The sequence below is a fragment of the Lottia gigantea genome (genome assembly GCF_000327385.1).
Source record: "Lottia gigantea unplaced genomic scaffold LOTGIsca_33, whole genome shotgun sequence".
NCBI lineage: Eukaryota > Metazoa > Mollusca > Gastropoda > Lottiidae > Lottia > Lottia gigantea.
In genome coordinates, this window is record NW_008709110.1 from 2,148,147 (window position 1) to 2,162,578 (window position 14,432).

Here is a 14,432-nt window from a genome sequence, read left to right on the forward strand (position 1 = left end):
CTCTTTGAAGGTTTAAAATTTATCTCAATAAATTAATTGCATTTAGATTTTCAATATTATGTAAATATGTGCTTTATTAACTTGTGGTAAGCTTATCATTTAGTTCAAAATATGGTATTTTAAATACCAATATATAGGTCATTGGTTGAATTTGATTGCATGTTGGTTTTCCATGCCCTCAACATATATATAGTTGTTAAAATACTATATTATGGTCAAAATTCTATGGTAGTTATATATAGGTTATTATTATGGTTTTTTTTCTTTGTATAGTTTATTATTATGTAGTATATTATGTTGCTGTGTAACGGTTCACATCATTTCAACTCTGTTGGTGTCAACTTGTTGACTGTTCACATTGCTACAAAACATCAACAATAAAACAATAACTCCTAAACAAATGTCTTTTACTTAACCAAGTACTACCAATCTGAAACGCAGAAAACCCAAAATCAAAACAACATATCGATGAAACAAAAGGAGCAGCTATTAAAATGATATATAAAATGTTTTATGTGCAGCCTCTGTAAACAGGAGTGTGAACTGTTTTAGCAATAATATAGTTCTAATATGTGAATATTTCCTTAGGCTGAACCCTTTTGCAAAGAGAGTTTGGAAGCACAATGACATAATATGCAAGCCGAGTTGCATCTCAAGTTATTTTAAGGTTATAACTCATCGGAGAAAAAATGCAATTGAACTTTCCTTATATGGGGGCTTATTATCTTTCATTTCCTTGTGTTATGCTCAAAATACAATAAGATTGAAACATTAGGCTAGGTCTAGTTGCGTTGCAGCTGTGTGAACGAACCTGTTTCTGCAAAAGCGATTAATGGGAGGCAACTCCAATTTATGCCTTAATGGTTCGATTGTTTCCCTTAGACCACGAATTTACAATATTATAGATCAAATTGATCAATAAAATGTATATAAACTTGAAAAACATAATACACAATTCTAAGCTTAAGTATTCATATAGATTTAAGGCCAAACAAATAGCTGAAAGAAATTTCAGAATGGGTGGGAGAAATTCGCAATCATGAGTTCTGTCCCTTGAAGGGAGAAGTCATTTAACCGGAAGAAGATAAAAATTGTGAAGGAAGTTGTAAATAGTTCATTTTGTTTTGACAACTTTCTAACTTTAATTCAACATGTTCGTCAAATAGTGGTAATTAAATGAGCTCTGCCTCGCCATGAGCTCAGTTTCACAGGTTTTAAGGTAATTGCAAATGTGTTTTGGCATAATAAAACTTCTTCTTTTGTGCGCAGTTGATTATGTCACTGTTGTTAACATTACAATTAATTTTAGACAAGATGAAAAAGTGAAACTAATGGATGGTCATTGACATCAGACAACAACTATTGTAAATCAATGTTCTCAATGTTATTAGTTATGTCTCCTCTCTCACTGCCTGAGGTGAGGCTTCTATTTCAAATTCTCCTTAATAAATTTGACTCAGTCATACAGTCATAGAATAATGAATATAGAAACTCAAGTCTCGAAGTCTACTGCTATTCTAGACTCTAGTACTGGTATTACGCTGACTTTCTCTGCATTCATCTTGCTGTACACTAGCCCAACAATTGCAGCCTTATCTTATCCTCTAACATTATTGAATGGGATATCAGAACTGGATTTTAGAGCCAGACATAAAAGTTGATATTCATGCTCCAAACCATTTTTGAGAATTTTCACATGACAAAAGCCCAATTTGGAATAAGTTTTGGTATCTGTACAAATCTGAACCATTAATGAGTAACAAGGCGATCAAGGGGGTTTTGATGAAAAGTCTTTTGTTGATTAAACCTAACGACAAAACTATAGAAAAATCCAGACTGAGCCACGACAGATTGATTCCACTGTCACTAATTGCTACAGTTTCAAAAATATTAAAAGATTAAAAAAGAGTTATTGTCATGTATTGAATTTTTTGATGGATCAGTTTATAGTTTTATAAATCATATGACTTAATTGTCAATGAGTTCTCTCACTAAAGTTTTATCGAGGAGTTGATTTCTATGTACAAGGTCTCTGATAAAATTTGACTGAGACGAGTTGACTGGTATTGGAAACATGATATAAGTGCTAAAACTTCTTGGCTAGATTGTTTATAGAGCCCCATTTTTTCAACTTTTTGATGATATTGTAACATTGTCTTTAGAATGATAGGTATCATAGATAATGGATCAAAAGAGAAGTATTGATCACTGAAGATTGTTTGTTTCCTATATATTGAGGTTCAAGGAATGCTTCCAATTAACTAGATTATTTGACAATGAGTCATAAAACAGCTCTTTTGAATACTTAGATTTCGTAGGTTTTGTTATGCATTTCCATGTGCATGGACTCATTTTGGCACCCAAAGTTTTCAGTCATTTCCTGAACACATCAAACATGGCGAGATTGACAATCAAATCAAATGTGTCCATCAAGTGTATAGTATTTGGGCGACTGTGAAAAGAATGTGACAGGTACTAAAACCTCGTAATTGTGAGATAGAAAACATTCTATAACTGTCACCTATGCTAACCGGCCCAATTTTGGGGACTAATAAAGCAGACCTTGATTTTAGAAATTAATTTTTATTGCTTATTTTTCAGGCAAGCAGATACTCTAAAAGTTACAGTATCGGGTAAGCTGTTATAATGCTGTTTTAATTTAATTCAATTATAAAAAAACAAATTATTCATGCATCTCAAGGTATGATAAAATCTGACTAGATGTGATATTGGAAATTATTATGTATGCATTACTTTGTAACTTATTTAATAATTAATAATTATTAATTATTAATAATATAAAATAAAATTTAAAAACTATTTATATGCTGTTTTTATTTATATGATAGATTCTACTAAAGGAATTTCTGAATTATGGGTTACAAGACAAAGACTAGAGGATCTTTACAAAAAAATCCTCCTGATGGATTTAGAATATGCACTGGATAAGAAAGTGGAACAAGATTTGTAAGTAGTATAATCTGTGAATATGCTTTTTTTTGTGTATTGGCATGGTACATGAGCCAGTCAGATGAGACCATAGATTTACTTAATCCAAATAGCTCCTTATGAGTGGAAAAATCAAAATAACATTCAAATGACCTTTTTTATGCTAGATTGACTGCCTACAGTATTATTATCATGCATGTTTCTATAATTACAAAATAAAATTTACAATGAAAATTGATAATGAAAGTGAGTTGATTGGCCTGTTTGAATATGACATAACAGAATGTATTGCTAGGCGTGCCTGCTAGAATGAAAATGTATAAAAATAATGTAAGAGTTTTAGACAAATGAATGTCTTTAAGTCAAATTTATAAAACAATTGTCAATGATATTCATTAAATCATTTTAGATGGAATCATGCATTTAAGAATCAGATAAATGTTCTACAATCACAGGCTAAAGATAAGCTGGTAAGCATATAAACCTTTTTAAGAATTACCATGATAAATACCAACATGTTTATCATGTTAACATTGTGCATTATGTTATCAGATCAGATGAAAATCTTAGTCCTACTTCTACTTTGGCAACTGCTGTCCATGTTAATTTATATGATATTTATAACAGTGATTATATTTACTAATATTATGTCATTAAGAACAGTATATAAAATTATGATAGCCATGATAAAGATTATTATTAATATCTTTTTGTAGAATGTAAAACGTGGTGAGAGTCAAGCCAGTTTAAATCTATTTCTTGAGAATGCTAGTGGATTTTATTTACAATTTCTACAATTAGTGTGTACCACCTTTAAATTGGATCTACCTTTTAGGAGAAAATCAGCTGCTTTTGGTGTTATGAAAGGTAAGTTTGCTTACTATGTCATTTAGAATAACAGTTGGGGTGTTTTTTTATATTTAAATTATATTCTGATTTGAATTATGAATGCAGATAAACATGAGTTAATTCAATTTTATCAGTCAGTCATAAGAGAATTGCTTGCTATTTTTATATTCGACTGCATTTCAGTTTTAAACATATTTCAACCCATTTCTATTTCTATTTCTATCACTTTCTCATTAAAATCTTCAAATGAACTGATAGTGGAATTAAATCCCAGGACAGCATGTTGTTTTATATTTGTATATTTGTATCACAAATAATTTGTAAAGAGAGCATCTCTTATTTGATATATATCATTGAATAATTGTAGAAAAATGTCCACTGAAAACAAAGATAAATTCACCAACTAAAAATTCTTGCTATTATATTTGTCAACATTGTTTGGTACACTTGGGAGATATAGGTATGTATTATAATTTTATAAATATTTTATATGTTGATAAATTTTGGTTCTTCTAAACTTATTGTTTTCATTAGAAGCTCCTTTATGAAATCTGTTTCACTGACTCAACAATTTGTTGTTACCAATTTTTATTATGACAATAAGCCAATCAGCTAATTGATTGGTTAGCATTATCTGAATAGAAAATTTTGCAGCCAGACTTGTTCATAGCAAAATTACCCATCTATTTAAAATTACAGAGGAAAACATGGTCCTATAGATAGATGAGATTATATTGTAGAAAAGGAATATTTTATTGTTAAATTATATTTTCAGCACGTTATCGTCAACAAATAGATCAAGCTAAAACCTATTATAGACATGCTGCTAATCTTGTACCACAAAATGGTTTGTATAAATTTTAATATAAGTATCTTTATAAGAATAAGAAATCAAATTACCTTTGCACAAGGTTGTCAATTCAAAATGGTTGTTTTTTTTTTTTTCCATAAAAATATTATTTGTATAATTTCAATTGTATAAAATACTGGTACAGATAGTCTGCACTGATTGGCATGTTTTAAAATCTATGATATTATAATTAGTTATTGTAGACAAATTTCCCTTATATTTCAATTTGTATTGTCTTTTGTGATATTATTCTGTTAAAACTTTACCTTCTCTATGCTTCAATTATTTTCACTATAAACTATAATCATATATTATATTTATAGGACAACCATATAATCAGATGGCTATATTAGAGGCTGCTAGGGGCAATAAGTTATTGACTGTTTTTTATTATATAAGAAGTCTGGATGTACGACATCCTTTCCCAGTCGCAGCAACCAATCTAGAGAAATTCTATACCAAACTAGCTAAAGATGTGTAAGTATTGGTCATTGATTAACAAATCATTTTGGTGACACAACCCAGATACATGTTGCATTTGATTAGTTAAGCAAAGATATTTGTTCATATCTTGGTTCAGATGAGAGCAGTGCATATTATGTTTAAGGTGGTATAGGTGATAATTTACTTAATATGATTATAGCTTGTATAGTTAAGATTACTAATTATTCTACCCTTAAAGAAATTGGACTACTCATTTTTGTGTTTTGAATCAATCCAAGTTGTGCACCTCTATCTTTGCTTTCACTACCAAATCAATAAGTTATTATATATTTATTATACAGTGTATATGTGTTATTATAGGGTTGATTTAAAAGGAAAGTTATCTATGATGGAAGTTGTTAGTGTGTTTTTACAGTTTCACTCTTTAGTACATTTAACAGCTGGTAAGTTTTATTATTAATGTACTTTATTATGATTTATTTGGTGAAGTCTAGGGTAAATTAAAAAGTTAACAGCTAAAGTTTAGCTATCAATGGGGATTGTGGAGATGCATCTCCTCCTACACCATCAGAGTGAACAGAATTTAACCAGTCTAATTAACCAAGTCTTTTCACATCATTTATATTAATTCAAGCAATTGTATTCTCAGTTATGTTTTTTTATTTGGGCCTGTATATATTTAAAATTTATATTTCAGATTTAACGAAAGCTGGTGTTTTAAGAGATAGATTATTATCAAGTTTACCATCACATATAACATCACAGAGTTTTCAATCTACATTATTACTACACTTTGTTACTATTACTATATTCTCTGTACATAACTGTAAGTCTGAACCTGGCAGTGAGATACCTATAGGACCAGCCGCCAAACTTATACAATTCTGTAGAGATGAAGAAAAAAGTTTTCAACTTGTCTTCTCTTTCCTTTGTAAGTACTATACTTTAACTTTAATCTGACTGTTTTAGTTTATGCATGGTTTTCAGATTTTTTGAATGAAAAATTATTATTTCCAATTGATACTTTTGCCAACAAATATTATATTATTTTAATTGGTCATTTTCTAATCATATAATAAAATAAGATCAATGATGCTATTGCTGAGTATTTATTTATTCATTTTCATACGCTCACGTGAAATGTGGAGCTTAATTTGGCATCACTCATGTCCGTCTGTCCAGAGCACAGTTCTTGAAAAAGTGTTCAATTTTTACCTCCTAAACTCCCCAGAAGGCACAATTCTTTTCAGATTTAGACAAAACTTGATGAAAATGTTTATTATCACCCAGGGATGAAATGTATTGAAAATCAGTAAAATCAAATATGAGTTTTTGCACTTTGTTTATTCATGTTTATTTTGTTGTTTATTAAATTCAGGTGTTTTTTTGGAGAGTCTGATACAGAATACACCTAAACAAGAGTTGAAAGCTAAAGAATTTTTTACTCTACCAGCTATTAAGATAATATTAGATTGGTTAAGTTTACATACAGACTTCATTCATCTACCAATCTTAGCCTCTTCTGGGTAAGTTTACTATATCTTTAAAACAATATATAAGATTTGTATAGATATAACACCAGGTATTTCATAGAGTAGATGCATGCATGCTAATGGTCAAAAGTATAATACCTTCAGATTTTTCAACCGGGTTTCCCCTCTGACAAGTTGAGGGAGCTGACAATTTGATAGTCATTCAGATTGGACAATAAACCGAGGCCCCTTGTCATTCAGCACTAAAGATCCCTTAACTTCTTAAAGTAGTGTTGAACAAAATTGATTGCATGCTATTAAGTAAAAATTAACAATTAAACCCAATAATTGTTTGATGAATATTTAGTTTTGTATCATAATTTTTTTATTTATTGAATCTTTTATCTTTTCATTTAGCTTGTGGAATCACTTTGCCAAGTTATTGAATAATATTCAATCACCAGTGGATAAAGAAAATGATGTTGATATTTCTAAATGTAAGAATCTTATTTTTCTTTACTCATTATAGTTATTCCAAAATTAAAACCTGTTTAAATATCCCAAATGGTATCAAGATATAAGGGCAATGAAACGATACATATTGTGATGTGGTATAAAAGATTTAGCACTTTAACAGAATAATATAAGTAGTAATTTGTTGTCAATAGGCGTACTGTTGCCATGTTTTATGTTCATGAGTCCTGCATTGGATGGTGTTTAGTTGTCTAGCCTAATATCAACAAGACAGTATTGCCGGCACTAATATATTTATACCAAATAAATAGTTACATGTGTTAGATTTGTTCACTACATGATCAACAAGAAAATTGTTATCTGTTTGTAGATAGCGAGCAACCATTACCAGAAGATGTAGATTTGAGATGTTTTAGACCTATTGAGAAGTCACAAAGGTATCAACATATATTGTACTCTCTTCAATGTAAACTTTCAGTTTGAAAGTGTTAACTTCTTTTATCTGCTTGAATAGCCCTGCCATTTATGACTGTATGACTATGCCTATTTTTATTATGATAATCTTGTATTTTCTGCATAAAAGATAAACAGTAATAGTTTAGATTATACAAATATTTCTGTGTAATCATTACCTATACAGGTCCTATTTTGTGTATCTTTTATATATATTTAACAATCATGCATATTACACTTGTGAAAGTGTATCTCATTCAATAATTCAGATAGTTATATAGCCGTGTACAAGAAATAAATAATGAAGATAACAGTTATATATTAACACTTTTGTTTATTCAATAGTGAAAAAGGTCCTAATTATGTATCTTTTGTATTTAATCAGCAAAAAGACAAAAAGAAATATAACCAACTATAAAAGATACAAGTTATATATTAACATAAAATATTGTATATTACAGTGGATTGAACTATAGTCAGTTTCCTATAGAAAATTTAACATCACCTTTAGAGACTCAACTAAGATGCCAAAGACTGGTGGCTCATGGTAAAAGATTTGCTCAAGAATTACCAGGGTAAGATCATTTTGAAATCCAAAAGATACCATATTTGAGGCCATTTCTCATTGATTATACTCTCGGAAAAGGTGGGATATGTTTGATTGGTCCCTTGTGAAATTTCTTCTGATTTCTTCATAAAAGATATCATTAAGAATATGATACTTTTGCATATTCTTAAAGCTGTGAAAATACATGTAATCTTTGATTATTATACTTTTTCTTGACTGAGCACTTATGTAAATTCTAAATGAAAAACATAAATATGATTTAGAATGAAATTTCTTTGTGCCTTAAAACTGGAATTTTTTTTAGGATCAAAGTTCTATCATGTCAGAATGGTAAAACAGGGAGATATGAATTTAGTTCTACAGTTACTGTCAAAGGTTGGTTATTTTTTAATACTCTAGATTTCTGATCAAATACCATACAAGCTAATTTAGATGCAATTCTGGAAGTTTCTTTTGATGCTGCTTATACACTGGCACATCTCCTGTTTTGAGTCATTTAAATGATTTTTTTACTAAATGTTTGGAAATCTGAGATATTCAGTGTTAAATATTGACTTGTATTATCTGACCACTTCGAGTAGTGTTTTTGGTGGTTATCATTAATGACAATAACTTAAGAAGCTTTTTGGTTAAAATACTATATTGTGTGAATTGTTTCTTATGTCATGATATATTGAAATATTTCAGGATCAACAACCCAGCCTACAGAGAAAAGAGTACGACAAAATGTGGCCATGCAGGTAATAACATGTATCCCTATTAGTTCTAAGAAAACCAAAAAACTGATACTTATCAGTTAACTCAATTCTAGTTATTAGAAAATGACATGTTCTCATATTTCTATTATATTATTATTATAGACTATATATCAGAAACAAGCTCAGAAATCATCGAACACAGAAAAAGCCAGTGGAGATTTATCAAAGAAGGTAGGAAAGGTATTGTATATATTCATTTATTTTAAAAGACAAACCATCAGAGGATCTTATTGAACTGGTCTACTGAAACAATTTCTTTCTATAATTGATTTCTACTTGTTTTTGTATTTTTCAAATCGTTTTCTTTAATTTTCAGCTTGAAATTGTTACGAGTGAGACCAATGTATCTGGTCAAAAATCACCTAAATATGTACTTGGTGTTCCAACCACTGAACCACAGTTTATGAAGCATGGAGGTGGTGGAAGGCCAAATCAAAGTCAACTACCACCACGACTTCAGAACCAACAAAATCAGCAACAACAACAGCAACAGTCTTATGATAACAACCCAGCTAATCTGTCCACATCTAGTAGAAGTGAAGATTCTTTATCACCTGGTGGATTTGGATATCATAGTCCTAATGCTAGTCGTAGTGGACATGATTTACATAGTCCACAGCATGATTCCAGTTCAAATCCTTCTTCTCAATTCAACATGGCATCTGGTATTCCACCTTATCAACAAGAACCTTATAGGATGTCATCACCATCACAAGGTCAATCATATCCAGATGGACCACCCATGTCTATGAATCCTGGTCAAATGAGAATGCCCCCACCCCCTCACATGATGCCTCAGCCAAGTTTTCAGTTACTCAACGCTATGAGAATGGCTAATCAGTTACAACAAGGTCCCATGTCGGGACCAAATGCTGCTAAGGGGATGATTGGAATGAATACAGGAAATATGGGTATGATGCCTCCTATGAATTATAATACAGGCCCAGATGGAATGGGTGGTCCACCTCAAGGACCTGTGCCCCAAAGAATGATGAAACCAGGACCAAGGTTGCCAAATTTTCCTGCTTTCTCTAATTATGCTGGAGGAACTGGATCTGGTAGTGGAAATACAGCTAGGGTACCAACACCTAATTCTGGTCCACCAAGATACACAAGCGATCCAGCTTTACCCAGTGGACCCAACAATAGAAATATGATGGCTTCCTTTTCACCATTAACAATACAGGTAGGCTTCAAGCTTGTTTATATTTGCAGACTCAATGTGACAATCATGAACTGGTATTTTTTTTCTTCTTATGGACTTTGGCAATTAAGGTGTGAAAAACAAATTGGTTAGCAAATTATTGAGCATCAGCTACTTTTCTTTTTAACTTTCTTTAGCCACCAAAACAAAACATCATTGATACAAGATTGACATCGACATTTCAAGGCCATGCTGAGGTATGTTATATCATTTTGGCAACAATATAATATGTTTCATTATAACATTAAATAAATATAAATTTAATATTATTTATATAACCGAATGATAGACTGTGTTTCAAACTTAATTCATTTTAATAAATTTACATAAATGACTTGACTCATATAGCAAGTTTCAGAAATAAGGCACAAATATTTTTATACTTCATTTATTATATTTCATATTAGGGAACTCCCAAACCTGAGAATATGACAGAAAAGAGGTAAGCCTTAACATTTTGGTAATTGCTTTTATTTAGGTAACAATTAAACTTTAATACAATAATAATAAGCCCTTTAGAGAATGAAGTGATAATTTTCTCAGATCATGATATGTTAGCTTAATATCTAAAAAGATAATGATATTTAAATGAATATATGTTCAGCTTCAGAATATGATTTTGTAAAAAGAAATTGTTTGTATATTTGAATAATGATTTTGTTTCTTTAGAGATAATAATGTGATAATTTTGTTTTACAGAGATAATGACACGTTAATTTTGTTTTACAGAGATAATGACATGTTTATTTTGTTTTACAGAGATAATGACATGTTAATTTTGTTTTTCAGAGATAATGATAGTGGAACACAGCCTGGTGTATATTCATTATTTAGCAGTTCACCCTGGTCGGTTTCTTTAAAAACAACTACTAATGACACTAAAAGTAGGTATTAATCATCAGTATGAAAGAAGTGTAATAATTTCTACCTTATTCAATTTAGATTCTGATTCTGTAGCACAGTGCTGGTTCTTTATATGGTTTGATTTGCTTGGTTACACCATACACATGGACATTTTTTTCTCAATCAGTGTGTGAAAGTCCATTGATCTTGAAAAAGTCATCTTCACTGATAATTCCATTTGACCTAATCTGAGAAAGATCAATGCCTAGAGGTTTGGCCAAGGACCAGCTGGTAGAAGGGATCCTGGTGAACCTAAATTGATATCCTTGTAAAATATAGTTTCTTTCTTTCATTCACTGAACTTCAATAGTTTAAATGTAAACTGTAAATGATGTTCTAAAATCTGTATTATTTTTAGGTATTGGATCATCACCATTTTCATCAGCAGCGAGTAGTATGAGAAACTCTCCAGAACATCCTACTGATGTAACTCAGTCAAATACTAGACAAATATCATCTCCTAACCAACAACCAGCTGGTTATGATCAGTCTCCTAGGTTTAATATGATGAGTCGGGACAACTGGAATCCTCAACTAACTATGATGATGAATGAAGGAGGTCATTATGTACCACAAAATCAACAGACAGGTGTAAATGGACCAGTATATCCTCCTGGTAATATGCAGGTAATGTTATCTTTATGACGTTGAATTAATAAGATAAGAAATAATCTATCTACAATTCTAGTTCTTCTCTTCTTACACCTATTTCTATTTGTCTATAAAGAGTTAACATCATTTTAAGTTAACATCTCTCTTTGTTATTGCCATGCCTGTCTGTGTGTCCATTTAAATTTTCTTGTAAACACTGGGGAATCTACAGATCTTTTTTGATCAAATTTGGTGTTTGTACACATAAACCTAAAATGAAAATCTGGTTTAAGTTTTAGCAATATTTGAATATTAACTCAGAGATATTTAACCGTTTGAACCCTGAGTGTAAATGAAATAAAATGTCATATGCCCTGATCTAGTAATAAAAGTAAAAGCGTATGACGTTAACATTGTGTGAAGTCACTTAGTAACAGACGGTTTACCAGCTGCTCCAGTATATATTGTGTAAGTGTTTGTCTGGTAAACCGGCCGAAAGGTTAACTTAAGTTCTAAATCTGTTCTTTTACAGCAATTTTGGTCTGCTCAAGGTGTAGTTGGTCTGTCACCATTAGAGAGGTTGCTAGAGATGCAAAGACAAAGACAACATGAACCTCACTGAAGGAAATTAGACACATTAAACTGGTCTAATCAAAATTAAAAATAACAACAGAGGAAAAGCAACATCTACTCTTATATTCTCAAAGAGAGAAAAAAAACGAATGCTTGTCCAAAAAAAGTAACAAAAAATCATATGGAAATTCTTTCAAAATTGAAAGCAAGTGGCTTTGAATACCATTAATGTATTAAGAAAGCCAAATATGGTTTAATAATGTGTGGTTATTACAAGTATATTTGTATTTCTTTTATGTGAAATAAGGATTGTTAAAACATAGAGAAATATGAGTGTATATTATGTGTTATACAGAATGGTGGAATAAGATCAGTGAGAGACAGTGAAGTAAAATGAACTTGTACTGGGTACAATGGTGAATTATTGACTTATATACAAATTAGATGTGGACTTAATTACAAATAATATAAAACTGAGTGTTTTAATGTGTATATATATACATAGACAATATAATAATAGACTGGTACATTATTATCATTAGCTATCAGATGTTAGATCGTCACACCAAGACTAAAAAAATCAAAACTATCAGTTTCAAATTAAGAAAAAGATGTTTTGAAGCTTATAAGTTGATGACATGACCTGGCTATCTACAATAATACATATTGCAGATTGATTTGGCTCTCTCAAATAGAAGCCATAAAAGTTCCAAAATAAAGTTATTTATTATGTGAATGTTCAGACAGGGAGATGTTATATAACATTTTATTGATTTATTTGTCTATTTCTAAAATAGTTAGGACACAGGATGTCTGTTTTCATAGAAGAAATGGTTTGTTGATATCGTAGTGAAGGAATAATATTAGACCTGGGGCCACAATTATGGTAAGGAAAGGGCAGAGAGAGCCAAGTGCTCTCTTTTTAACCACAAAAATTTTGCTTAACTTACTTAGAACTCAAAGTTGTCAGTCAAAATGTCATATGATTGAGAAATTAAATGAAGAAATATCCACTTATCCATATTAAGCCAATGCTGATTGGATGATTGAGTGGGTTAAGTTCTAACTACAATTAGTTTATATTATATTAATTCGATTGGTTTAAGAAATATCATCAAATGACTGATTTTTTAAAAAAATTACTGCGAAATGAGTAATCATATCAGAGCTTGTGAAATGAATATTTTAAGTTTTGATGTTAGATCCTTGTCATTATTATCAATTTAGCTACAAGATCTGGAAAATTTGTGAAAGACAGGGTTAATTATATAAAATGGTTCAACTGTCTTCGCAGGTTCGTTGGTATTTAGATTTTTATCAATGCAAAATCAACTCATAATACAAAAGTTGGCCTACAATTTTTAAGCTGATATTCTAATTCTTACAATACTCTGTTAATAATTTCATAAACCAACGAACTAGCAAAGAAAGTCAGTATTATTGTTTATTAAAGGTTTGTTCAGAAGTGCTTGAACAATTATAATCTTTCATCTGTGAACAAGATAAAATCAGGACCCTCTGTATGACCTATTTATATAGCTAATCTTAAATCACTTATTCAAAATTATTAGGAAGGAATAGGCTAGATTAGATTCAATTCAGTTGTAGAGAAGATAAAATTACCTGATCCATTAACAGTAAATTAAGATTTTTTTTTTCAAATCTCCAGGGTTAAAGGTGACATCCATCAAACATTCTGTTTTTTTTCATTTAACACTATACAGGGATAAGTATGGAGACAATTATTTGGTTTTTACTATAGAATTTATGAGACACAAGGGAGATTTCCTTGTATGTGTTGTGGGGACACTCATGGCTTCCATTTGCACCTTTCTGATTTCTCATCTGTTATGTCTGAAATCCTGAGAATATGGCTTGAATGGTATTTGTGTTTTGACATCATTATAAACTAAAGAAATTCTGGAATTCCATGAACTGCAGACAATGACTGGAATTGAGAATCAGGTCTTGTATTAAAGTATGATGTTATGAAGAAAACGTCAGTTCCTCTCTCGTAGTTTTATATGTAAGTTCCAATTGGCATGTCATTCTATAAATGTACTACAGTATTCAAATAAGTAGACAAATAAAATCACTTTGACTATAGATTTCTGATTTTATTTTTTTGTATCTTCTCTGCTCATTTTGGACCGATCCTGAACTGTATGTACTTGTACAAATTAATTTTACCGCTCTTGGACTGTACATACTGATTAGTCAAATAAATTGTACCGCTCTTGAACTGTATGTACTATATAGTCAATTCATTGTGCAGCTTCTGCATTATGTATTACAAAGTCAAATAACTGTACAGCTCCTGAACTGTATGTCAAATAATTGTACA

At 30.6% G+C, this 14,432-nt stretch overlaps 1 protein-coding gene across 1 annotated transcript; it reads left to right on the forward strand.

Annotated features, from left to right (window-relative positions):
* Window positions 1-2,842: 2,842 nt before the first annotated feature.
* Window positions 2,843-4,314, forward strand: LOTGIDRAFT_119995 (hypothetical protein; the record flags this gene model as incomplete). The annotated part of the gene is made up of 4 exons (XM_009058313.1): window positions 2,843-2,967; window positions 3,359-3,419; window positions 3,666-3,816; window positions 4,166-4,314. 4 exons carry the CDS (start codon window positions 2,843-2,845, stop codon window positions 4,312-4,314), a joined length of 486 nt encoding a protein of 161 aa, XP_009056561.1.
* Window positions 4,315-14,432: the final 10,118 nt, after the last annotated feature.